Source organism: Poecilia reticulata, chromosome 23 (assembly GCF_904066995.2).
Source record: "Poecilia reticulata chromosome 23, P_reticulata-male-v2, whole genome shotgun sequence".
Lineage (NCBI taxonomy): Eukaryota > Metazoa > Chordata > Actinopteri > Cyprinodontiformes > Poeciliidae > Poecilia > Poecilia reticulata.
In genome coordinates this window covers 2,616,031-2,639,626 of record NC_088852.1, presented here as the reverse complement: position 1 = coordinate 2,639,626, position 23,596 = coordinate 2,616,031, and the positions used below count along the sequence as shown (strand labels likewise).

The 23,596-nt window shown below is 41.7% G+C and overlaps 1 protein-coding gene and 1 long non-coding RNA gene across 3 annotated transcripts; one reads left to right on the top strand and one right to left on the bottom strand.

Moving 5' to 3' along the window:
• The first annotated feature begins 3,541 nt into the window (after positions 1 to 3,541).
• On the top strand, positions 3,542 to 22,318 carry cand1 (cullin-associated and neddylation-dissociated 1). Of its 2 annotated transcripts, none has more exons than XM_008400809.3 (26): positions 3,542 to 3,857; positions 8,772 to 8,847; positions 8,927 to 8,994; positions 9,068 to 9,222; positions 9,339 to 9,462; positions 10,031 to 10,118; positions 10,191 to 10,359; positions 10,430 to 10,535; positions 10,620 to 10,765; positions 11,479 to 11,630; positions 12,653 to 12,793; positions 14,295 to 14,436; positions 15,471 to 15,679; positions 15,754 to 15,922; positions 16,035 to 16,124; positions 16,723 to 16,876; positions 16,951 to 17,188; positions 17,383 to 17,571; positions 17,656 to 17,799; positions 18,163 to 18,298; positions 18,726 to 18,902; positions 18,979 to 19,074; positions 19,512 to 19,681; positions 19,760 to 19,924; positions 20,417 to 20,524; positions 21,141 to 22,318. In XM_008400809.3, the coding sequence occupies exons 1-26, from the start codon at positions 3,790 to 3,792 to the stop codon at positions 21,363 to 21,365; spliced, it is 3,705 nt and encodes a 1,234-aa protein (XP_008399031.1). In that variant the 5' UTR covers positions 3,542 to 3,789; the 3' UTR covers positions 21,366 to 22,318. The 2 variants fall into 2 exon arrangements, with proteins under 2 accessions (XP_008399031.1, XP_008399032.1); XM_008400810.3 differs by lacking the exon at positions 3,542 to 3,857 and adding an exon at positions 4,187 to 4,506.
• LOC145550134 (uncharacterized) lies at positions 18,689 to 21,201 on the bottom strand. The gene is made up of 2 exons (XR_014085991.1): positions 21,110 to 21,201; positions 18,689 to 20,643 (listed from the first exon to the last, which is right to left on the bottom strand). It is a non-coding gene; the product is annotated as an uncharacterized LOC145550134 (long non-coding RNA).
• Positions 22,319 to 23,596: the final 1,278 nt, after the last annotated feature.

Genomic DNA, 23,596 nt, shown 5'->3' with positions numbered 1-23,596 from the left:
GAAAGGACTCGGTGTCAGTGTCCTTCTGGTCTGTGGTGACACGACAGACGCTTCACGTCTCGGCGAATATCCACCCGCGGTTCTCATCTCCAAACTCCGCCACGTCCAACAAAATCCTGTTTAATGTCTGGGAAGATAATTACAGTGACTCATCCCAGCTTGATTTTCCCCTCGTCTTCATCAAACAACTAATGAGAGCAGAATGACACAAAAATAATCCTCTTCTTTCCACCTTCATCATATTATTTAGCATCTTAATTTCGTTCCTGACAGGAATCTGAGGGAGTGTTTGTGATGCAGCTGCAGACAAATTTCAGAGATGATTGCCAGCTGCTGTTGAAGCCTTAACACGAAGTCATGTGCAAACATTAGCACACATATAGTAGATGGATACACCTACACTGGAATCACAGCCTGCATATGTCAGCAGCTGCATTATGTGTCAACGTGGAGAGCGCCCGGGGGTTCGTAAGCATCCCACGCCGCTGATCTGTGACTCATCACACGTTTAAACGTCTGTCCTTTCCGAGGAGCCTCATTCACATGAAGCCAAATTTAAATCGAATCAAACCAACATCCACATCCAGTCTAATTTAAACCATATCCTTTTGTAATTTCAGTTTCATTTCACCTGAACATAAAACTTAAAACAAAAACAAACAATCTAAACTTTCTTTATCACAACCTAGTTTAGATCTCATCTGAAAGCCAGAACATTTCTTAAGAATGTTCTGCTGAGTCATTGGTTGCTATGGTGATTCCCGGCATTACTGGGGAAAAAGAGGGAGGGGCAGAACACACGTCATTACCATGGTAACCGCTAACTGAAAAGCACTAGCCCTAAAAGCTCTAATCACATACACTAGTACCACAAAGCACTGCAGAAAACACGGTATTTAGCAGAAGCTAACGCTAATATGCTAACTTCAATTCAAACTATATCTGCTCTTGAAAGATTGCAACTGTCAACAACCAATTAAAATTTTAGGTTATATTTAACGTATTCTATAATGGTCTTAGATGTTGTATTTATATTTATATTTTGTTCTCTACTATCTGAGTTTTATTTTAATATGAATATGAAGAGAGGAAATGGAATCACTTCAAAATAAGAGCATGAATATAAATGTTTAATATAGTATGTTGAAAATGTTCCGAAATGTGATTTTTGTATACAATTACACCTTAAGTGACAATTTGAAGCAAACTTATGCTGAATGTAAACCCTCAAAGCCACCATGACTTAACAACCAGGATCATAATTACCTCAAACAAATCCATTCCTAAATCTAACCTAATAAAATGTTTACCAAAACTTTCCCTGAGTCTTATGTGGATCAAATTTTTGAGAAAGATTTTTTAAATCACAGATTTAAGCAAGAGAACTACTGCTTGATCACACCTACATCTTAATTTAGACTTTAATAAATTATATTCAAAACATCGGCTTCACTTTCACTAGATCTGACCTGAAATATTGTCCCAAATTAATTTTAAACCAAACTTTAAACCTGATATAAACAAAAACTTCCACATATACGCCTTCTCAAGGTAAGTGAAACTTTTCCTCCTCCAAACCAAAACCAGAGGTCTATGAAATGTTAGGATGTTCCTTTTTTAGGGTTTTATTTCCCTCTGCAACGGGAACATGACTGTCCGAAGGAATTTATGTCTCTGCAACATGACTAATACAGGTGCACACTAACACCCACAGCATGAACAGCATCCCTAATTTGTCTCCTGCAGCTACAAACCCACTGTGGATGTGTGTTTGTGATGAATCATTTCTGAGCCGAGGATAATGTCCTAAATAAATAAATCTGCACACACAGAAAGCTGCAGCTTCTCTCTGCAGCTGTATTTGATTTTCTTTCTGTTTACTGATCCGGTGTGCAACAGACGCTCTCATTGATGACATTTTCTATGACTACACCTGCTGCAGAGAGGTTAGAGGCTCTGATTGGCTGCGCTAAACAGTGGATTAATAAAGCCGAAAACTGCATTCAAACATCTGCAGATTAAGGTCACATAATAGATGGTATCATTCTGGTGCTTAAACCAGAACCCCCCACTGCCTTAATCATTAAAACACGTTTGGTTCTTCATGTACAATGTGTGACAGGAGAGGACTTCAGCTTAGGGTACAGCAGTGGTGCCCAAAGTGGGTCCTGGAGGGCCGGCATCCTGCATGTTTTGGTTCTCTCCTTGGTTTAATGCACCTGAATGAAATGATGGCTCATTAGAGGCCTAAGGAGAACATTGACATGCTGAAATGGTTGTTACTGCCACCAGGGAGAAAACTAAAACATGCAGGATGCTGCCGGCCCTCAAGGACCGACTTTGGGCACCACTGAGGTACAGAGAGAATCAGATAATAAAAAATTACAAATGATCAAATGTGTAAGGAGATGATGTTCTCAAAAAGCAGGGAAAGTTAATTGCTTCATCAACTCAAAGAGTGAGGCATATATTATTTAAATCCATTAGCCACAGAATTATTTATTTCAGGGGTAATTTTCTGTTCATTTCAATGATTTTGTCAAAATTCAGTTTCTTAGAAACAGAGAATATAACATTGGACAGATAAAAATGGTTTGATTTTATTCAGAAATGTTACATCATGGCTTACACAACTATGTGATCTATTCAAGCATGAATGAAAATTAAGTGGAAGGTAGAAAAAATGTTTTTCATCCAGGAGAACAGCAGCCTGGTGAAGCAAATCACAGTAAAGAGTTTGAGGGAGTGAAATCTTGTATTTGGAAACTTTTTTCTGTTGAAAGTGAAGGAAATACTTTGAATTTTGATTTCAGCAAAAACATTGTGGAGTGTTCTCTATTCTATAGAGAATAAAGAAATGCAACACATTTTTGGCAACACTGGCATCCCATACATTGTTGCACTTTATCTGGGATCAAAATATTGCTAAATATCTTTTAACAAAAACTATGCCGCATGACATGTTTTTTTATAGCACAATGTATTTGTAAAAACAAAAAAAATTGTTAAAGGAATAACTGATTGTTATATTCTTTATCTAGGGTTTGTATACGATTTCACATTCCAGCCAAAACCACTGGGAACTTATTAACAAATAACTACAGTGCTTATATTAATCAAAAAAGCAAATAGCTATGCACCATCTCAACTAATAAATGGTGGTTGTAATTTAGAAACATGCTCCTTGGATTTTTGACAGGAATATAACGCCATACTTTATGCCTCACTTTCTCTAATGCCACTCTGAGCAACTGCCACTATCGTTCTCAACATCAAAAGCCACCACCGGATGTGAAAGTCCAAGTCTTTTGATCTATTCAGTCAAGTTTAAACTCAATAAACTGGCGAATTGAGTTTGACTCGATTCCAAGTCCTTAGCTCTGCCTCTAACATTAGTAATCAGGTTAAAACAATCCGATTAATTATATTTTTGGTAAAAATAGAAAAAGCAGGTAAGAAAACCGTCAATCCTGCCTCCGGAAAATACAGCACTGTTTTTAACAGCAACAAAATGTGGGAGCCGTGACCTTCGACCCCGCTGCGTCCATCCCTAATCACTCCGCCCCTCTGCAGAGAGAAACGGCTGCTCCATTCAAACAAACTCCGCGCCCCGGGATGCGACAGTCGCTGTAGACGGAGAGGACGGTGGCTTCAGCAGCAACAACACACCCTTTTAGTCTTAAAAAAATCACGCACACGCAGAAACACGCAGAGACACGCAGCGGGGCTCGCAGGAACTCTCACTGAGCGCAGTGTGCTAGCGGGAGGCTAACAGCTAACAGCACCGACATGGCGAGCGCCTCGTACCACATCTCCAACCTGCTGGAGAAAATGACATCCAGCGACAAAGATTTCAGGTAAAATCGGCACAAGTGGTTCCGCTTTATGGGTCGGTTCTAGGTTCCTGTTAAACCCGCTGCTGTTGTTGATTAAACGCAGTGCAGCCTTAGTAAGGCCTGAGGCTAATGTGCTAGCTGCTAGCTTCCACCTGTCTGATCATCGTCACCCGTTAGCCTGGTAGTTAGGCCCGATCCTCGGGTTAGATTTGATGTGACAGCCAGTGTTTTGCTGCCAGCTGCTGGTTATCAGGGTAACGATCGGGTCGTTAAGGTTTTAACCAGCTGCAGATGCTGGTTAACAGACAGCTAAACTGCGGGTTAACGGCCGTTGGTTAGCAGCTAGCCCGCCTGCTAGATGGTCGCCACCAGCTTCAGTCATGCAGCAGAACCAACTGTGAGGTTCTGCTGCACTACAGCTGGGTCTGAACCCCGAACTCAGGTCCGGGGATGACGTCACCTCCAACTTAACCGTGTTCCGATACGAAGCCGGTTGGATTTAACGGTGAAGTTGTGATCAGAAGCGATGCTAACTACCATTAGCAACACAGTAAACATGGCTTGTGTTGGTTTAAGGCATTCAGAAGCTGTACAGCGCGTTTTCTGACAGGTGGAACAGTTTTGTCTATGGATGACGGATTTAATGAGAGAGAGGTCCACTAGGGTTCAGGTAAGATATTTGTTTCTGCAGCAGTCACTGTGTCACATACAGGAGGCGGCCATATTGTATTTAGTATCCAGTGTTGCTCAGGGACCTGACATCTGGGGTATTCAACTCATTTTCTGAGACTTCTCACACTTATTCCTCTTAACACTTACCTGACCAGCTCACAGGGAATCCCTGAAGACATCATCACACAGGGATGCATTATGGGTAGTTGGTAAATTCCTGGCAACTTCTCAGGTTCTGTATAGAGAAGGAGAAGAAGTTATAGTCTGGAGTTTATGACAAAAAAGGATTTAAAACCTTGTAGAACTGTGTGAGAAAAGGAGGAAGACCTAACCATCCCTTCCATTGCTGGTAAAGGATCTCATCCCCTACTCCAACATCTTTCTAACTATACGACCAGACAGATTTAAACAGGAGCGGCTAAGGCAAAGGTCTTGGTTTAGCGTTGCTTTTAACATGCTAATGTTCAGTCAGAGGCCTATTCAAGTTTGTTGCAATACTGACTGTTACTGGAGATTCATTGCTCCGTTGGATACTGAATCGCAGTCGTTATTGCATGCTAATCGGAGCATGCTGGTAGAGAATATTTAGTTGGATAGAGCTGCACGACGTATCATAGTTGGCGTATTAAAATTGCAGATCAATACAGGGATGCAATATCTGAAGTGTCAGAAAATCAGACACTGCATACATCAGACTCTGAATTGGCTTTAACATGTAGATTTTTAGTGGCTAAGATGCTAAAACTCAAAGTGGATGAGACTTTGCTCAGTTTTGACACATAATGACACACAATGACACATTTTTCAGATTTTTGTGCAGCCCTTGTTGTTTATATTAGGGACGCTCCAATCAGGGTTTTTGCTGCCGATTCCGATACCGATCATCCATGAGGCCGATCTCTGCCGATCACCTGGATTGGATGTTAATTTTTTGCTTTAGGTATAAATGTTACTAAATGATTTGGCAAAATTAAAAAATGATCTGGCAATAAATTCACCTAATTTAGACATGAAACATGCAAAATACTTGCAGGCACAATACAGCAGCCATTCAGTCAAAATACAACTGCAAAACTTGCAATCAGTAAAACAATATTTAACAGTGAGATTCTTGACAGCCTAACTTATACATGAGTCAAATAAATCAGCGCTGCCTTTATTAAATAGTGTCAAGTAAAAAAGGAAACATTCATTTAAAGTCAAATGCAGGTTGCATCAAAATAAACAATCCCGGGTTACTAAATCAAAACTTCCTGAGAGCATGACATGGTTTTGTTCTGGCTCTGATCTTTCTGACTCGGCAGAGTAATTCTGCAGAATCCCAGGAGGAGGCAAAGGAGATGGATTTTCCAGAGAAAAAAGTCTCTAAAAAACTTTTAATACAAATGAAAAATATGTTTTGATTTGTTACTTGCTGCAGCTTTAAGCAGACGTTCGGTGTGAGAGTTCACTGCAGGTGGAACAGAAACGGTGCTACGTCTGTAAAGTATGACTACCAGTAGCGCGTAGCGACGGTCCAACAGCGGGAGCAGAACCAGCTCGTTGGACCACCAGCTGTTGGACCACCAGCTGTTGGACCACCAGCTCGTTGACTTAAACTATTTTTCAGGTTATTTGTTTAGCTTTACCTGCTTTCTGATCGCTCCGATCGCTGCTTTGATGTACCCAAACTCCGTTTGAAATAAAAAATCTCGTTTTTTAAATGTCATATTAGATTCGTTGTGTTGATGCATTTTGACGTGCTTCTACCCTGATTTGTCCGCCGTCACACGCAAACGTCCCGTCCACTCAGAGCGGTAAAGTTCCACGCGACAGGACTTGTTGCCGCGTGCTTGCGCAGCGTGAAGGAAAGAGGAGTTAGGCTGCAGCGAGGCACTGGTGATCGGCGATCACCAATCATACAGTTTTTCACGGAAAATAAAGATGTTAGGGTAGCTTTAGTCTGTCATTTATTATTATTGACTTGTTGGGCCGTCGGGTTCTTCTCAAATATCAAAATAAATAATTTAAATGTCATTTTTATGCTGTTATTAAAACAAGTCAACAGGTGTTAAAATGTATTTATCTTGATTGACCTTTTTAGAATCACGATTCAATTCAGAAGCCAATTTTTCTATTTAAATGGTTTAAAAATTAATTGTAAATCATGTGATTGACATTAAGACAAGACAATGTAAATGGAATAGTTTTAATACAATTTTATATTGTTTCTTACTGCATCAAAGTCCATCAGGTTATATTTTAACAAAAATGTTTGTGCAGAAATTTCTGTAACTTAAATTATTAGTCTGAGGTTAAGCTGCATGACTTTTTGTTAAATAAAACTATGAATTATTCTAAATATAATTTTACAGCAAATTAAGGAAACCAAAGTCGATTTTTAAACATTTTGAATCGATTGTGAATTCCTAGCAGTAAGAATTGTGATTTTCTGCAGAATAATTATTTCCTGCGTTTGGACAAAAAGTTTCTCTGTTAGAAAATAAGTTGTATTTCTAATTATTGACTATGTTGTTACACTGTGGTTCTTTTCTTCAGGGTTTCTTGAACAAATGGCTTTTTAAAATAAATAAAACAAAGAATGATTCTAAATATAATTTTACAAAGACTTCAGCAGATTAAAGTTGATTATTAAATATTTAGAAACAATTCAGAATCGCGATAGTCTATAGAATAAATTTCTTATAATTGGATAATTTTGTGTTATATACGATAAGTTTGTTGGTAATTATTTGACCTTGTTGTGGTTCATTTGCTTGAAGTTTCAGCTGAAACATTAAACAGACGCAGTTGCAGCAGTGAAACTCCTAAAATCTCATCAAACTCCGGGAGCAAAGCCGCCTGTTTGGTGAAGCTCCAAGGCGACGTTATCGGCTCCATCGCTTCGACAGCAGCTGCTTCTGTCCCATAAATCTGTGAAGAAATGCGCCTCGGCCGCGCTCGCTGTGGAAATTGTTCGCGACCTCGGCTGAGCGGAGCTGAGGAGTCGTTCTTATCGGAGCGCTTTAATACCAAATCAGCGGATGCTCAGCAGGAGAGGAAATGTCTTTTTTTAGGTGGAGTGTCGCTGCTGGAGTCTTCACAAATGATCTTCTTAAAGCTTTGCTGCGTCGCTGTCAAACATATGCAAATGAGTCGCCGTGCATGCAGGATGTGGCGCAGAGGGAAGCGTGATTATTGGATTGGACTCGCTGTCAGCAGATCTCATTTAGCATTAAAGGATTTGGATTAATAGCAAAAAAAAAGGAAGGAGGCTCCAATGAAGAAGTTAATAAAAAAACAACTTTAGATTTCTTTGATCTGGATGTGAAGCAAACAGTGGAGATCTGTCATAATTTCTGTTGGTGTTTTATGTTTCTGCATAAAGACGGATTGTTTTCCAGACGCCACTGAGTTCATTCCTGGAGCTAAAAACCAAAACTAGTTTGAGTTCTGAATCTCCAGCTGCCCTGATCAGGTTTTCCTCTCCGCGTTCAAAACGTCGGTGCAGAAAACAGAAACTTAATCTGATTCATGCAATTCTTTACCAAGATGAACAAAAAATAAAAAGCTTGGAAGAGTGACAGATCAACACAAAGTAGAGCAAAACTGAAAACAAGATGATCTGAAAAGTGTGGCATGCTTTTGTTTTTGCTGAAGGTCCATCTGAAAATCCTTTGTAACATGTTTGAACATTTATAATAATGATTGATCAATCAATCAATCAATCAACTAACTACTGTATTCACACTCCAAAAACCCAATTTGTTTATAAAATAACTTATTCAAAGCAGTAAAATGTATATATTTATCCAAAACTCCTCAAGTGGCAGGTTGAGCTTCATCCAGCTCAAATTCACTAAAGGAATTAAGCAAATAAAATGTTTATTTTCTTATTTAAAAGAGGAGTTTAATTATTTATTTGTACCTTTTAATATATTTCTAAAATTGCTTGTAAAGTTAAAGAGGTTAGATAAAACATCTGCAGAATGTGCACATTTTTAACTTTTATTGTTGGTGAAATTGTTGCTCGTTGTTCTTCATAAAGCAGCTCAAGTTTAGTCAGATTGGATGGCAAACAGCTGTAAACATGAACTCTGGCCTCAGATGTGCGTTTGGACTTTGACTAGGCCATCCTAACACCCGAATCAGCAGCCTGTAGCAGGTTTTAACTTTTTGACTCCATTTATCTTCACTTTATTTTTAGATTTTTATGTGTAAAAAATTTGAATCTTTGACCTTTGAACCCTGGGAATAAACGGCTAAACTTGTATTTGGTTTTAGGTTTATGGCCACAAACGACCTGATGACAGAACTTCAGAAAGACTCGATCAAACTGGACGACGACAGCGAGAGGAAGGTCAGTTTGTACGGATGACATCCTCTCTGAACGCTTTAGTTTCTGGGCTAATCGATCGATTAATTGTGATTATTGACAGGTTGTGAGAATGATCCTGAAATTGTTGGAAGACAAAAACGGAGAAGTTCAGAACTTGGCTGTCAAATGGTAAAAAAAAAAAAAAAGCATCTGTTTGTGTTTAAATTGCTGTGGGTAACTGTGGGTGCGTTTGATTCGCCAGCCTGGGGCCGCTGGTCAGCAAAGTGAAGGAGTATCAGGTGGAGACGATCGTGGACACTCTGTGCACAAACATGCTGTCAGACAAAGAACAGCTGCGAGACATTTCCTCCATCGGCCTCAAAACCGTGATCGGAGAGTTACCGCCGGCCTCCAGCGGTAAACATGACGCTAAAACTATTCCTAATAATAATAATCTTCATTTTCTGTCTTTTGCCAAGAAAATGATATAATTTACTTTAATAAGAGACTCGTTTACCTTGTCCGTGTTCCAGGCTCTGCTTTAGCTGCCAGTGTTTGTAAGAAGATAACGGGCCGCCTGACGAGCGCCATCGCCAAACAGGAAGACGTGTCGGTGCAGCTGGAGGCGCTGGACATCATGGCGGACATGTTGTGCAGGTAAGGAAACACCTGGATGCAGCTCAGAGCCGCAGGAACGTAAAGGAACCAGAAGGTTCCTGATGATGTCATCAAAATCAATCAAATAAACAAACAAAACAAGTTTATTTGTATATTTCGGCAACAAGACAATTCAGAAAAATACAAAAATAAAGAGTATAAAAAGAAAAAGTTAATTTATTTCAGTAAAGTCTAAATTAAAAACATTTCAGCTGTCGATTTAAAATGATATAATTTCATCAGATCAATAAAAAAAAATGTTTTAAAGAGAAAAGTGACTTTATGGCCGATGTACTACTGTAAATTATAAGTCTTTTTTTAGTTCATTTGTATGAAAAAGTTTGGAAACTTGCCTTAAAAATGTTTGAATTTACTGTGAGATTAATGTGCATTTTGCTCATATTACAGAACATCAACATCCTTTTCACCATGTCCACATTTTTGTGTTAAAAATATGTTTTTGTCTAATTTCCTGTGTGTTGATTGGCTGTGTGCCGTAATAATCAAAGTGAATGGAAGAAATCTGCCCCTGATGTTGCTTTAGGTGATCAACTTGTTGTTTTTCCAGACAAGGCGGCCTGCTGGTGAACTTCCATCCCTCCATCCTCAGCTGCTTGCTGCCTCAGCTCACTTCCCCCCGGCTGGCGGTCAGAAAGGTGCATTCAGGAACCTCACGTTAAATCCGCTGCCATGAATCCCTCTTGACCGTGTTTTCTTCCTGTTTCCAGAGGACCATCATGGCTCTGGGTCACCTGGTGATGTCGTGCGGGAACCTGGTCTTCATCGACCTGATCGAGCATCTGCTGACGGAGCTGGGCCGGAACGACAACATGTCCACCACGCGCACCTACATCCAGTGCACGGCGGCCATCAGCCGGCAGGCGGGACACCGCATCGGTGAGACGCAGCCCGGAGAGTCCCACCGTTCTGACCGGACGCAGAGCTGACCTTTGACCTGTCTGTTCAGGGGAGTACCTGGAGAAGATCATCCCTCTGGTGGTGAAGTTCTGCAACGTCGACGACGACGAGCTGAGAGAGTACTGCATCCAGGCCTTCGAGTCCTTCGTCAGGAGGTACGGCGCGGCGCAGCAGCTCTTCTTCTTCTTCTCCTTCTCCTTTCTCTTCTTCTTCTGTTGGCTTAACTCGTCTCTCTGCAGGTGTCCCAAAGAAGTTTATCCTCACGTTCCAACCATCATCTCCATCTGCCTCCGCTACTTGACCTACGACCCCAACTACAACTTTGACGATGAAGACGAGGACGATAACGCCATGGACGCTGAGCAGAACGATGAAGACTACCAGGGTAACAAATGTTTTCATCGCCATGTTGGAACCAACCTGGAGAAACTGGAGCGGTTCCAGAAGAACTGGACGATACGGCTTAAAATACAATGTGATTTCTGTTCAAAAAAGAAATTACAAATGAGAGAAAATAGTTTCAAAAAGTGGCTTTTATACCAGCCTGTGAGTTATACGCCTACGGGAGCATATTAGAGGAATTTTCAATAAAAATAAAGAGTAAACGGTGCAAATTCCTGCCAGAAGTTTTAGATTAATTTCAGAAAATTTCCAGAAAAAACTTGTGAAATTTCTGTACTTGAAAAGTCAAAAATGTGCTAGAAAAACATAAATTTTCTAGAAAAAACTTGGACATTTCTGAGTTTGTTGAAAAGTCAAAAGTGCTCTTTAAAAAATTCATAAATTTTCTAGTTTGATCTCAAAGTTTCAAAAGTAAAAACATTTTCTTTTAATTTTTTTTAGATTAATTTTAAAATTGTATATTTTGCCAGGTCAGGAGAAGTTTTGAGAAAATCTAGATTTTCTTTTACGTCGATGCATTCCTTGGGTTTCCGTAGCTCATCTATGGAAATCCAAGAAAAACAGTGGAGGGAAAAAACGAATCCAGATTTTCAGAAAGTTAAATCTTCAAAAACCAAAAATGTGATTAAACAATAAAATAAAACATTCGCCCAGCTCTGGGTTTTAGTTGAGCTCGTTTTTCTCTTACCTGTCCAGGTAGCGATGATGAATACAGCGACGACGACGACATGAGCTGGAAGGTCCGCAGGGCGGCGGCCAAATGTCTGGACGCCGTCGTTTCAACGCGCCACGAGATGCTGCCGGAGTTTTACCGCTCCGTTTCGCCTGCGCTCGTCTGCCGCTTCAAGGTAACTTCAAACGTCCCGTTGCTGCCGCCGAACCTTTCTGACACGAACATTTATCACTGGACGGGACAGCAGCTATTAGCCACTAGCGCCAGCAACGCAGACCTGCAGACGCCATTACTACACAGAGTCATGTTCACCAAACCAGCCTCTTCTACCGCAGGATGAGCTGGAACCTGTTACAAAAACCATTATAATGTCTTTATTTCTTATCAGATCTCTGTAAAATTAAAGCGGAGAAAATCGCTAATGTTTTAATGTGTGAAATATATATTCTCCATAAAATAAATCTATAAACTATCTATAAATAAATCTATAAGGTTATCTGTAATCTATAAACTGTGTTTATAGATTTATAAACTGTCGAGATGAAAGAGAGAACTCAGAACATTTTTCTTTTATATTGGACAGTTAATTTAATTTTACATAACTGCCCCTGTTGGAGACATAGTTTAAATACTTTATGAAATATTTTATCGTATTTGTTTGCTAAGATAATATTAAGAAATTATTGACTTAAATCAATTTCCTAATCTTGCTGAAAGGTTATCTGCAAGTTAGTTTTGTCTTATTTAAAGTGTACTAATATAGAAGCCAGATCAAAAGTACTTTGTGGTAAATAAATTTTCTACACAGAACCCAACATTCGGTCCGTTACAGTTTTATGTTTTTAGCCCTGAGCTGAACAACTTGTTTCGATATTGATACTTGATTAGTTATTTTATTTTAAATATCTGAAATGGCGTTGCTTCCTGCTTTATCCAGTAAATAGCAGTAAAACTTTGCTGCGGAAGTTACTCGTTGCTAGGTAACAGAAGTTGGGGGCAGGGGGGCGGAACTTGAAACTGCTTGTTACCCAGCAGGTTGTTGCTAGGCAACCAAAAAGCGAGTTGGTCGGTTTCCGTATTCTTTGCGTTACGGCGTCTCTCTCCGGACTCGATGCGTAGCCGTGGCGCGCGTCGGGTCCGGTGATATTCGGTTCTCCGGTCCCGGCGGTGACGGCCGTCTGCTTCCTGTGTGTTCAGGAGAGGGAGGAGAACGTGAAGGCGGACGTTTTCCACGCCTACCTGTCGCTGCTGAAACAGACACGGCCGGCTCAGAGCTGGCTGGCCGACCCGGACGCCATGGAGCAGGGCGAGACGCCGCTAACGATGCTGCAGAGTCAGGTGGGGAAAAACAAGGCAGGCGGCTCATTATGCTCGACTTCGTGGGCTGGTGCATTAAATCTCAATGAAATGCTGTGAAGTTTGTTGTTTTGACGTGAGAAAATGTGTAAAAGGTCAGGATGCCTTTGAGAGGGACAGTAATCCAGGGGTGTCAAACTCCAGTCCTTGAGGGCCGGTGTCCTGCAACTTTTAGATGTGCCTCTGCTGCACCACACCTGAATAGAATAATTAGGTCATTAGCAAGGCTCTGGAGAACTTACCTACACAAGAAGGAGGTAATTAAGCCATTTGATTCAGGTGTTTTGTACCTGTGGCACATCTAAAAACTGCAGGACAGCGGCCCTTCAGGACTGGAGTTTGACACCCCTACAGTAATCTATCATATAATTATTTCCTCTTCAGTGATGATTCCCAATTAAACTGGGAATTCAGTTTCTTCCCTCTAGATGGCGCCGTCAGCATCAACTTTGTTTCACTTTTTATCATTTATCTGGACAGAACCGTGTTTCTACAGCAGCTATAGGGTCAAAATAAAGAGATTTTTTTAATTTCCTTTTTTATTTAAGAGTATAAAGTCAATATATTAGCAGAACAAACACAAAAATACAGAATAAGTCAGAATATTACTTGAAAAATAAACAGTTGTAGGCACAATTGTTTCAAAGTCCTGCTATTGATAATTAGATGCTGATGCGGTAAAAGATGGAGTATTTTCTTATTTGTAAAATCAATGCCAAAGTATAACACCACAAGATGCTTTACTTTTTCATTTTAACTTATTTTTTAATTAAAATTTTTTTTTTTGTCATATGACTTTTATTATTAAAAATTTGGTGATATTATGACAACTTTTTTCTCGTATTATTCCAAATTACTTTTTCTCTCTCAGTGTCATGACTTTATTCCTGTAATTTAAATTTGTTTTCTTAGCCTGGCACTATTCCTCTTTGTTTTTGATAAACATCCATTTATTTTACCATTAATTAAATATTTTTGGCTTTTTCAACCCATTTATTTACATCTTTCTAATGTGATTTCTAACCTGATTTTAAAACCTCTTACACTTTAGATGAGCTTTGGGAGACGAGCTGAGGTCAGAGCAAACGTTAAAAAGTTTAATTTGAGATATTTTGGTGGACAGATGGAAAAGTATCGGTCCACCAAATGTATCAAAACTTTTATTTATTTGTCTTTAAAGCTCCGTGCAAACAGCATTGAATCATTCAACATCCACTTTAGTTTTGATTTCTTCATAATTTAGAATAAAATCTTAGTAAAAAAGTCTAGATTTTATGTTTTAACTGGACCACAATGTCTGCAGTGTAGTTTCTGTGCTGCAGGGGGCACTGTTGCTCACTTTGTGATGCTGCTGGGTTTTTCTCACCCGTTCCCACGGTGACAGGAAACCATCAGCATCCTGCGCCGCCGAACAGACTGAAGCAGGTGACAGGAAGTAGCACTCTCTCTGTCTCTCTCTGTTAATGTTGCTCGCCCTTTGCAGGTGCCCATGATCGTCAAAGCTCTTCACAAACAGCTGAAGGAGAAAAGTGTGAAAACCCGGCAGTGTTGCTTCAACATGTTGACCGAACTGGTCAACGTCCTCCCAGGAGCGCTGACGCAGCACATCCCAGTACTAATACCAGGTAACACAGAAACCCTGTAGGTTTACAGTGAAATTAAAAAGTTTTCACCCCCCAAACCCAATAAATGGTTCTGCCACCAATGGCAGCAAAATTTACCATCAGTGTTTGCAACATGATCACTCAGGAGGATTTTTCAGAATAGAGTTTTTGACAATAAACGGCTTATTTAAGGTGATATCTTAGCTGGTAAAGCTGATTTAGTGACTAAGCGACTCCATAAACTTCTTCTGGACGAGTCATTGATGAGGTTTTGGGTCATTTTCTTTCTAGAGTTCATTTGCATAGAAAGTCCAATTCGTTTGGTGAGGTCTGAATGCTAATCAGACCAAAACAGCAACTCTGGTCCGCTTAAAAACCTCGGTCACTGGTCGGCTGCAAAGAACTCTGGAATGCAAATACGAACACCTGGCGTATTGGAGACTCCTCTAAAAGCAGGAAGTGGACTACAACGCCAGGCATTCTGGGTAAATACAACCAAAACAAACTCGCTAATTAGCACTAGCAGGAGAAATGGCTGGTGGACAAAAAAGAAATTCTACAACTGCTGAAATCGGACGTCGATCCAGTTTTGTTTCCATTTGGTGAAGAAGGAAGTTGCTCTCAGTGTCTTCAGAGGTTTTTGCGTCGTTTCCTTCAGTGGTTCTTAGTACAGCGCCCCCCACAGGTCAGGAGGGGAACAGGTTGCTCAAAGGGACTCAGTCCAATGAGAGAGAAAACGGCAGTAGCTGAAAATGTAACAAATGTCGCAATTTTGGTCCCAAATCTTCAGGACGATCAGGTGTGAAAACACCCTAAATCAATCAGGTTGGGTTAGTAAAACTGTAAATTTGTTTGATCAGTCAAACTAAAATATGACCAAAAAAAGCTAATTCAAAAAATCTGTAGGGTTTGGAAAAACTTTGTAGCAAAATAATAAAAAACATTCAGATTTAAAATAGAACATACATGTTTTCTGTCCATTCCAGCAGAAAATATGTTATTATTAAACCTGTGATATTGCTGATTGTTAACCTGTGATGGTTTTTATGCCTCAGGTATCATCTTCTCTCTGAACGATAAATCCAGCAGCTCCAACCTGAAGATCGACGCTCTCTCTTGCCTCCATGTCATCATGGTGACGCACCCCGCTCACGCCTTCCACGCCCACGTCCCCGCCCTCGTGCCGCCCGTGGTGGCCTGCGTGGGAGACCCCTTTTACAAGATCACCTCAGAGGCTCTGCTAGTCACCCAGCAGCTCGTCAAGGTGGGATTCAAACCAGCGACTGAAACTGGTTCGGCGGCTCAGACGGTGCTTATTGACGTGTTTATGGTCTCCAGGTGATCAGACCTCTGGACAACCAATCAGAAGGCTCGGACAGCTTTGACCCCTCCCCCTACATCAACGACCTCTTCACCTGCACGATCAAACGCCTGAAAGCCGCCGACATTGACCAGGAGGTCAAAGAGCGAGCCATTTCCTGTATGGGGCAGATCATCTGTAACCTAGGTAACGGCCGCCTGTCAGTCACATCATGTGACATTAGAAAAAAGAAAAATAAGACATAACGCAACATCATCAAGTGTTTGACTTTTTGCTCCTGCCTGGTTTGGTTGTGCAGGTGACCGTCTGCCCAGCGAGCTTCCAGGAACGCTGCTGATCTTTCTGGAGCGTCTGAAGAACGAGATCACACGGCTGACCACGGTCAAAGGTCAGAGGGCATCAGCTAATTCACACATGAGCTAAAAGAAACACTTCAGTGATAATTCAATAAATGCTCAACCCTAATTAATACGCTGTTTTCTACTGAATTATAATCTTTGAACTAAATTATGACGATTATTATTTATTAAGATAATTGCAACATCATCGAGGAAATAGTCTTATAGCTAGCAGTGTTTTAAAATTCACATCTTGCAAATTTTTGTGCTTCCATTTGGGTCTCAACTGCCTCTAAAAACAGCAAGAGCTTAAAAAACAAATATGCAGCTTTTATTTTAGCGGTAAGTTAATATTTTTTGGTGTCTGGAAAGTGAGCAGTTTCAAAAACCTCCTGATTAAGTTGCCTTCAACGGTAGTGACCCGTTACCTAGCAACCCAGCAGAGTTTCGGTCGTTACCTAGCAACCCAATCTGAGTTCCACATGTCTGGTCAGCTGGTTTTACTGCTGTATGTGCTGCACAGTGGCTGCTGGAACAGACAAGAGTTTTGTTGTTCACTTACATCCAGAAACCAATTACTGCATTTCTGTTGGTTGTACGGACTGTGCAGCGTTGCCACCAGGCGTAACGTTGACGTTTTGTTTGCAGCTCTGACGCTGATCGCCGGCTCTCCGTTGAAAATCGACCTTCGACCCGTTCTTCCCGACGCTGTTCCCATCCTCGCCTCCTTCCTCAGGAAGAACCAGCGGGCCCTGAAGCTCTGCACGCTGGCTGCTCTGGACATCCTGCTCAGAAACTACAGGTAGCCGCCACACCTGCGCGCCCCGCCCACCGCCGTGAGCTCCGCCCAACTCACCGCTTGTTTCTGCCTCGCAGCTCCGCGGTGACGCCCGTCATGGTGGACGCCGTCCTGGCCGAGCTGCCGCCTCTCATCTCGGAGAGCGACATGCACGTGTCTCAGATGGCGCTGAGCTTCCTGTCCACGCTGGCTGTGACGCACCCGTCCTCACTGGGCCAGCTGGCCGGCGGAAACATCCTGCAGCAGCTCATCGCGCTGGTCCGGTCGCCACTGCTGCAGGGAGGAGCGCTCGCCGCCATGCTCGACTTCTACCAGGTTCACACTCATTTCTCTCACCTGGCCGTCCGGTGAGAACGGTACCAAAGTATCGTTCTCACCGGATACGGGACCAAAGTATTTGTGTTGGCTGTAAGTCAGAATAATGAAAATTAAGTGATAAATCCTGAACCAAATGAACTTTTTGACTGTAACTTAGTGATAATCACGTAATTGTAATTAACTCTGCTCAGGCTCTGGTTGCCACTAAAACCCCTGGTTTGGGTTACATGGACCTGCTGAGGATGCTGACGGGTCCAGTGTACAGTCAGAGCGCCGCCCTGCCTCACAAACAGGCGTACTGCTCCATCGCCAAATGCGTGGCGGCTCTGACCAGAGCCTGCCCCAACGAGGGACCAGCTGTGGTGGGGCAGTTCATCCAGGTGAGACAATAAAACCTCATGGAGGAAGTTTGGATCATTCCACGTTCTGCATGTGAAATCTGATTTCTGTCTTTGTTAATGCAGGATGTGAAGAACAGTCGCTCCACTGACTCCATCAGGTTGCTAGCTCTGCTCTCATTGGGCGAGGTGGGACACCATGTGGACCTCAGCAGCCAACCAGAACTCAAGACGGTCATCCTGGACGCGTTCTCCTCCTCCAGCGAAGAGGTAAACGTAACCAGTTTTCTGCTGCAACGGGCTAACAAGCTAACAGCTGGACGATTAATGGCCCCAGAATTTATCACGATAAACGATAATATTGTTTTGAGACCATTTTCAAGTTACATAATGGTAATAATGCAAAAACACCTGATTTTATTTTTCATGTTGGAATTCTTTTAAAGTTTCTCCTTTATTTTCCCAATATTATGATTTTATTATTGTTAAAAAAATGTAGCCTGGCTCTAATAAACAGAAACTGTAAAACAAGATGGCTGCCCACATTTCCTTAAAATGTATCGCCCAACCAAACTTGTAAGATTTGAGTGTGTGAAGTGAGTTGACCTCTGACCCGGGCTTGCTGTGTCTCAGGTGAAGTCTGCGGCGTCCTACGCGCTCGGCAGCATCGCGGTGGGGAATCTTCCGGAGTATCTGCCCTTCGTCCTGCAGGAGATCTCCTCCTCCAAGAGGCAGTACCTGCTGCTGCACTCCCTCAAAGAAATCATCAGTAAGAACAGCGTCCGCTGACGCTCTGTGTGTATGGCAGGCCGGTTTATCATATAATCAGGTTCACCGCATTTAAATCCCAGAGATCTGATGATGCTGGTTTATCGCTAGACGTATTAGTAAATTAAGACATCTCTCCAGATTGTTCAGTTGCAGGCACAACCTTGTTACTTAGCAACCTCAGCAGAGTTCCACTCGTTACCTAGCAACCCAAACTGAGTTCCAGAACATTTGTTCAGTTGGTTTTACTGCTATACAATGGCTGCTGGAAAAGACAAATGTTTTCTTGTTGACTTACAGAAACAACTTGCTGCGTTCTTGTTGGTTGTGCAGGAGGCTCCACTTCTGCTTTACAAATCTGTAATCAATGATGTTAGAAAGGCCTGTGGTAGTGTGTGTGTGTTTGGTTTTAACATGTGTGTGTCCAGGTTCGGCGTCCGTGTCGGGCCTGAAGCCCTACGTGGAGTCGGTTTGGTCTCTGCTGCTCAAACACTGCGAGTGTCAGGAGGAGGGGACCAGGAACGTCGTGGCCGAATGTCTCGGCAAACTGACGCTGATCGACCCGGAAACCCTGCTGCCCCGCCTCAAGGGATACCTGCTGTCAGGTCAGCAGAACGGCAGTCACCCTATAACCAACACCAGTAGCGTTAGAGTCAGACGTTCATCCGGTTCTGTCTGCAGGCTCATCGTACGCCAGGAGCTCCGTGGTAACGGCAGTAAAGTTCACCATCTCTGATCAGCCGCAGCCGATCGACCCGCTGCTCAAGAACTGCATAGGTAATTCCTCTGTTTTTATCCGAAATATGTGGGATTTTTATTCCTTTTGAAAGCAAATTTTAACAGTGTTAACAGTAACGACTATTTTTAATCTTTTAGCTTAAATGATTACATGAGAAATCTTCACAATGTGCCAAATTTTTTATCAGATTTATCAGAATAATAGATTACTAAATTAATCGTTAGTTGCAACCCTAAACTCAACATTTCTTCATGTTTACGCCATTTTTCTCATGAATTGTTATGTCAGACTTGAACTTTAAAGAAAAGAAGTTAAATAGTGTTTCTAGTAAATACATTATTTTATGGGATTTGTTGCATCTTAACCATGGAAACTGGTCAAGCCGCCATTCAGTGGTCATCTGTTTTTACTTGAACTGAATATTTTCAGTAGAAGGTTAAGAGTCTGATCCCTCATTGGTTGCTTTTTCTCCCAGGTGATTTCCTGAAGACGCTGGAAGACCCGGACCTGAACGTGCGCCGCGTTGCCTTGGTAACCTTTAACTCCGCCGCCCACAACAAACCCAGCCTGATCCGAGAACTGCTGGACTCAGTTTTACCGCATCTTTACAACGAGACCAAAGTGAGGAAGGAGCTGATCCGAGAGGTGAGGACAGCCGGCGCCGGGCGGAGACCTGCAGGTGGGCGAGGCCCAGGTGGCTGACCGACTGTTGGCTGTGCGCAGGTGGAGATGGGTCCCTTCAAACACACGGTGGACGACGGGCTGGACCTGAGGAAGGCTGCGTTCGAGTGCATGTACACTCTGCTGGACAGCTGCTTGGACCGGCTGGACATCTTCACCTTCCTGAACCACGTAGAGGACGGGCTGAAGGACCACTACGACATCAAGGTGGGTCTGTCGACCCGAAACCACACCTGTCCGGGTTCTGTTGTTACTCAGGCCGATCAGGACTTTGGTTTTTGAAGGTTTCATTTTTGAAAAATATGGATTTTTTTCCCTTTGGGTTTCCATAGTTTACAGTGATGTCAGCACACCCAGGGCGGCCATCTTGTTTTACAGCTTCTATTTATTGAGTTCAAGTCAACTCTATGATGGAATATTAGAACCAGGCTATAATTTTTTTATGTTTAATTATAAGAATAAAGTCATAAAATGTACAAGAATAAACGACAATAAAGTCAAAATAATACGAGAATACCACAATATTAACAGAATAAAGTGGTAATGTTATTAGAACTCCACAAAAAACACAAAATAAGTAAATACTTCATCATTTAATCCCTCATTAACCAGAGTAATGGGTTTTCATCCTGTTAGTGTTTTTTCTTATTTGTGGTCGGGTCCAGTAAGTGATGGTTGAATTCTCGTTGGTTCTGATAGATGCTGACCTTCCTGATGCTGGCTAGACTGTCGTCACTTTGTCCCAGTGCTGTGCTGCAGAGACTGGACAGACTGGTGGAGCCGCTCAGAGCCACCTGCACCACAAAGGTACAGCTGCTAAACACACCTGGGTTCTTCTCAAATTGAGCTTCTTCCATCCTGTCTGTAGTCGATGCTGCATTGATTCTTGGATTTGATTCAGTTGAGATGTTTTGGACCAGAGGCGTCTGGCAAATTTTAAATTCATCAAATTAAAAATGCAGAAATTAGTTTACTCCGATTTTTGCTGTTTGTTTTTACTTTCTCAACAATAAACTAAATTTTATGAAATCTGTATATAACTGTATACAATTTCCAAATTTTTGGGGCTCATCAGTTGTTTTCTGTTTTGTTGGCCAATTTTTTACCACTTGTAGTCAGAGGTCCATATAATAATTTCAAGAGCCACAAATGGCCCCTGCGCCACACTTTGAACATCCCTGATCTGGACTGTATTCAACTTAAACGTAAAATAATTAAACATATTTTCAACAGGAATGGATTAAACTATTTGTGACTAATTGTTGAACTTTTACATTGGAGAATTTTAGCCAACTACATTGATAAATTATTAATTTCCGGGTCAATTTAAATGTCTGCGACATGAACAGAAATTGAATTGGAGTGTGTTGGGTGAGATGAGCAGCCGCCTACCAGCAGAATAAAAAATGGCGTCTCTCTGCAGGTAAAGGCAAACTCGGTGAAACAGGAGTTTGAGAAGCAGGACGAGCTGAAGCGGTCGGCGATGCGAGCGGTCGTCGCGCTGCTGACGATCCCAGAGGCCGAGAAGTCGCCGCTGATGTCAGAGTTCCAGTCCCAGATCTCGTCCAATCAGGAGCTAGCGGCCATCTTTGACTCCATCCAGAGAGACTCCAGCTCTGCCAACATGGAGTCCATGGACACCAGCTAAACACGCGGACAGAACAAATTAACACGATGCACCATCCCGCTGCTGGAGCGCTAACCCCGCAGCATGTTTCCATACCAACATAACACACACACACACACACACACACACACAAAGTTGTAGTGATACACCCTCTCCTAGCGATCGATTGTTTCCATGATGCATTGCACTGATTTTTGCGTTTGGAAAAAAGGAGACTGACGGACGGCTCACATGGACAAAAAACAAAGATTGAAAAAATGAAATCTAGAAAAAAGAAATTTGGAAGCTCCTCCCATGAGTTGAAATGATTGGCTGATCTCCCTGTGCATCGTTTTTTTTTTTCTTTTTTCTACATAATTCCAGAAAGTTCTGCAGGTACTGTAACCTGATTGGCCGCTGCTGAGTGACTGACAGTTAGCGAGTTATTTGAATGGACCAATAGGAGGAAAATATACGAGAAACAGCCTTTTCTGCCTCAGGCTGTGGCGACCAATGGGAGAAAGGCCCGCCCTAATCCTTGCAAATGATATAGGCAACCAATGGGAGGGGGAGAGAACTGATGGGCGGGGTTTTACTGTTTGTGGACCAATCAGCTTCTCCGTTGTTCTTCTGATTAAGTAGACGTGCCCTTGACTTCTTCAATCCAAGGAGGGAAGGAAGCAAGAAAGAGGAGAGATTACCGGACCAGGTTACTTCTGACCAGACCCGACTGGACCATGCTGGCTGTTGCCATGGTTACATAGAGTAAAACAAAGTATCGATTTTCTGTTGGCTGTTCTGGGAGTTCAGCTGCCTTGGACCGGTTCCGGCGGGTTCGGTCTGGTAAGCTGTGGTTGGATTTTGGTTCTACTGTGTCTCGCTTATTTTAGTCTGGCCTAGACCGGTTTAATCCGGTTTGGTCTGGTCAGGACAATCCACTGTTGTTTATCACCCGAGAAAAATAAAAAAAAGGTCCATTTCTGCCTGCCTACGTACTCCGACTGCTTTATTTGTGTTTGAATCAGATTACATAAATAAACACGCATTAATGAGCCACTTATGTAGCAATAAAACACTGGCGGCTGCATCACATGTAGGGAAAAAGGAGACTATGGAATCTTATTTGGCTTTTTAAATTTTTATTTTTTAGCAATCTGTTACTTTATCAAATAAAAAGTATTCCAAATATTAATTTCTAAACACCTCGGAGAGAATATCTGATTAAAATAGCAGTGAGACGTCGGTGTTGGAAGATAAACATTTATTTTAGCTCCATAGACGTCAAAAAGCAAAGCGAGTTTATGAATAAAAATCTTCATGTCGGTACTTTAGCAGGTCAAAATTATTAGCAGAACTTCAAGTGAAAAATTAAAATATTTGCAGTTTTTTCATGTTTCATACCTGAAATATTTTTTAAAATGCAGCTTGGGAAGCTAAATACGTAGCCGCAATGCTACATGACATGCTAATAGCTGATGTGCCAATCAAGCTAATTTATTTTCCTTAACGCTGATTGGCTGAACCCCAAAGAACATTTATATAAATAAATGCCTTAAGTTCAGCAGTAAAAATTGCTTATATCCACAAAAGTAACTTTTTCTTCAATGAATCATTTGATTATTACAGGAAGTTAATTCAAAAAGCGTGTAGCTTGTAACCTATCGACCAGAAAACAATATTTGTGGAAATATTGCATGTGTATTTCATGAAAATGCATTTTATGACTTTACATTTTAAAACACTGATCAAAAGTTACTATAATTATTAAACTTAAAGTGCACATTTTGAGTTGTGTACAACATTAACAGCACTGTGATCTAGTTCTGCTTTCGGGAGGAACTAATGTCCTCACACAGGATTCGTTTCTGACCTGAGGTGAAGATCGAGGGAGGAGATATTGGGAAATGTTTTCATGTTGAAACTGGAAGTCATCCTGCTTCGCCAAGGTGAGGAAATCCCAGCGTGTGTCAGCATGAGCTGCTAAATTAGATCACTTCCTTCATTTTTGGAATGTTTCCACTGAACTGCTAGTCACAAACAGGATTCAGGCAAATCTGAAACTGATCCTGGAAACTTGATACAAAGTTGAGAAATTAACAATTCGGTCACACATTTATTAAGTAAGGGTGTTCAAAGTGGGGTCAGGGGGCTGACTGAGGGCACCAGAATTAATCGGCACAAAACTACAACTTTTAAATCACAAAATCCTCCTTTCTGTAGAACAATACCAAGCAAATAAAACTAGGATTAGACTGAAATATGTTGCTGTCATC

Bases quoted from the DNA above. Each gene is read 5' to 3' on its own strand.
- cand1 (XM_008400809.3), top strand. From the start codon at position 3,790: ATGGCGAGCGCCTCGTACCACATCTCCAACCTGCTGGAGAAAATGACA. The intron at 10,536-10,619 runs GTACGGCGCGGC...GTCTCTCTGCAG, and splicing joins TTCGAGTCCTTCGTCAGGAG to GTGTCCCAAAGAAGTTTATC. The intron at 20,525-21,140 runs GTACAGCTGCTA...GTCTCTCTGCAG, and splicing joins GAGCCACCTGCACCACAAAG to GTAAAGGCAAACTCGGTGAA.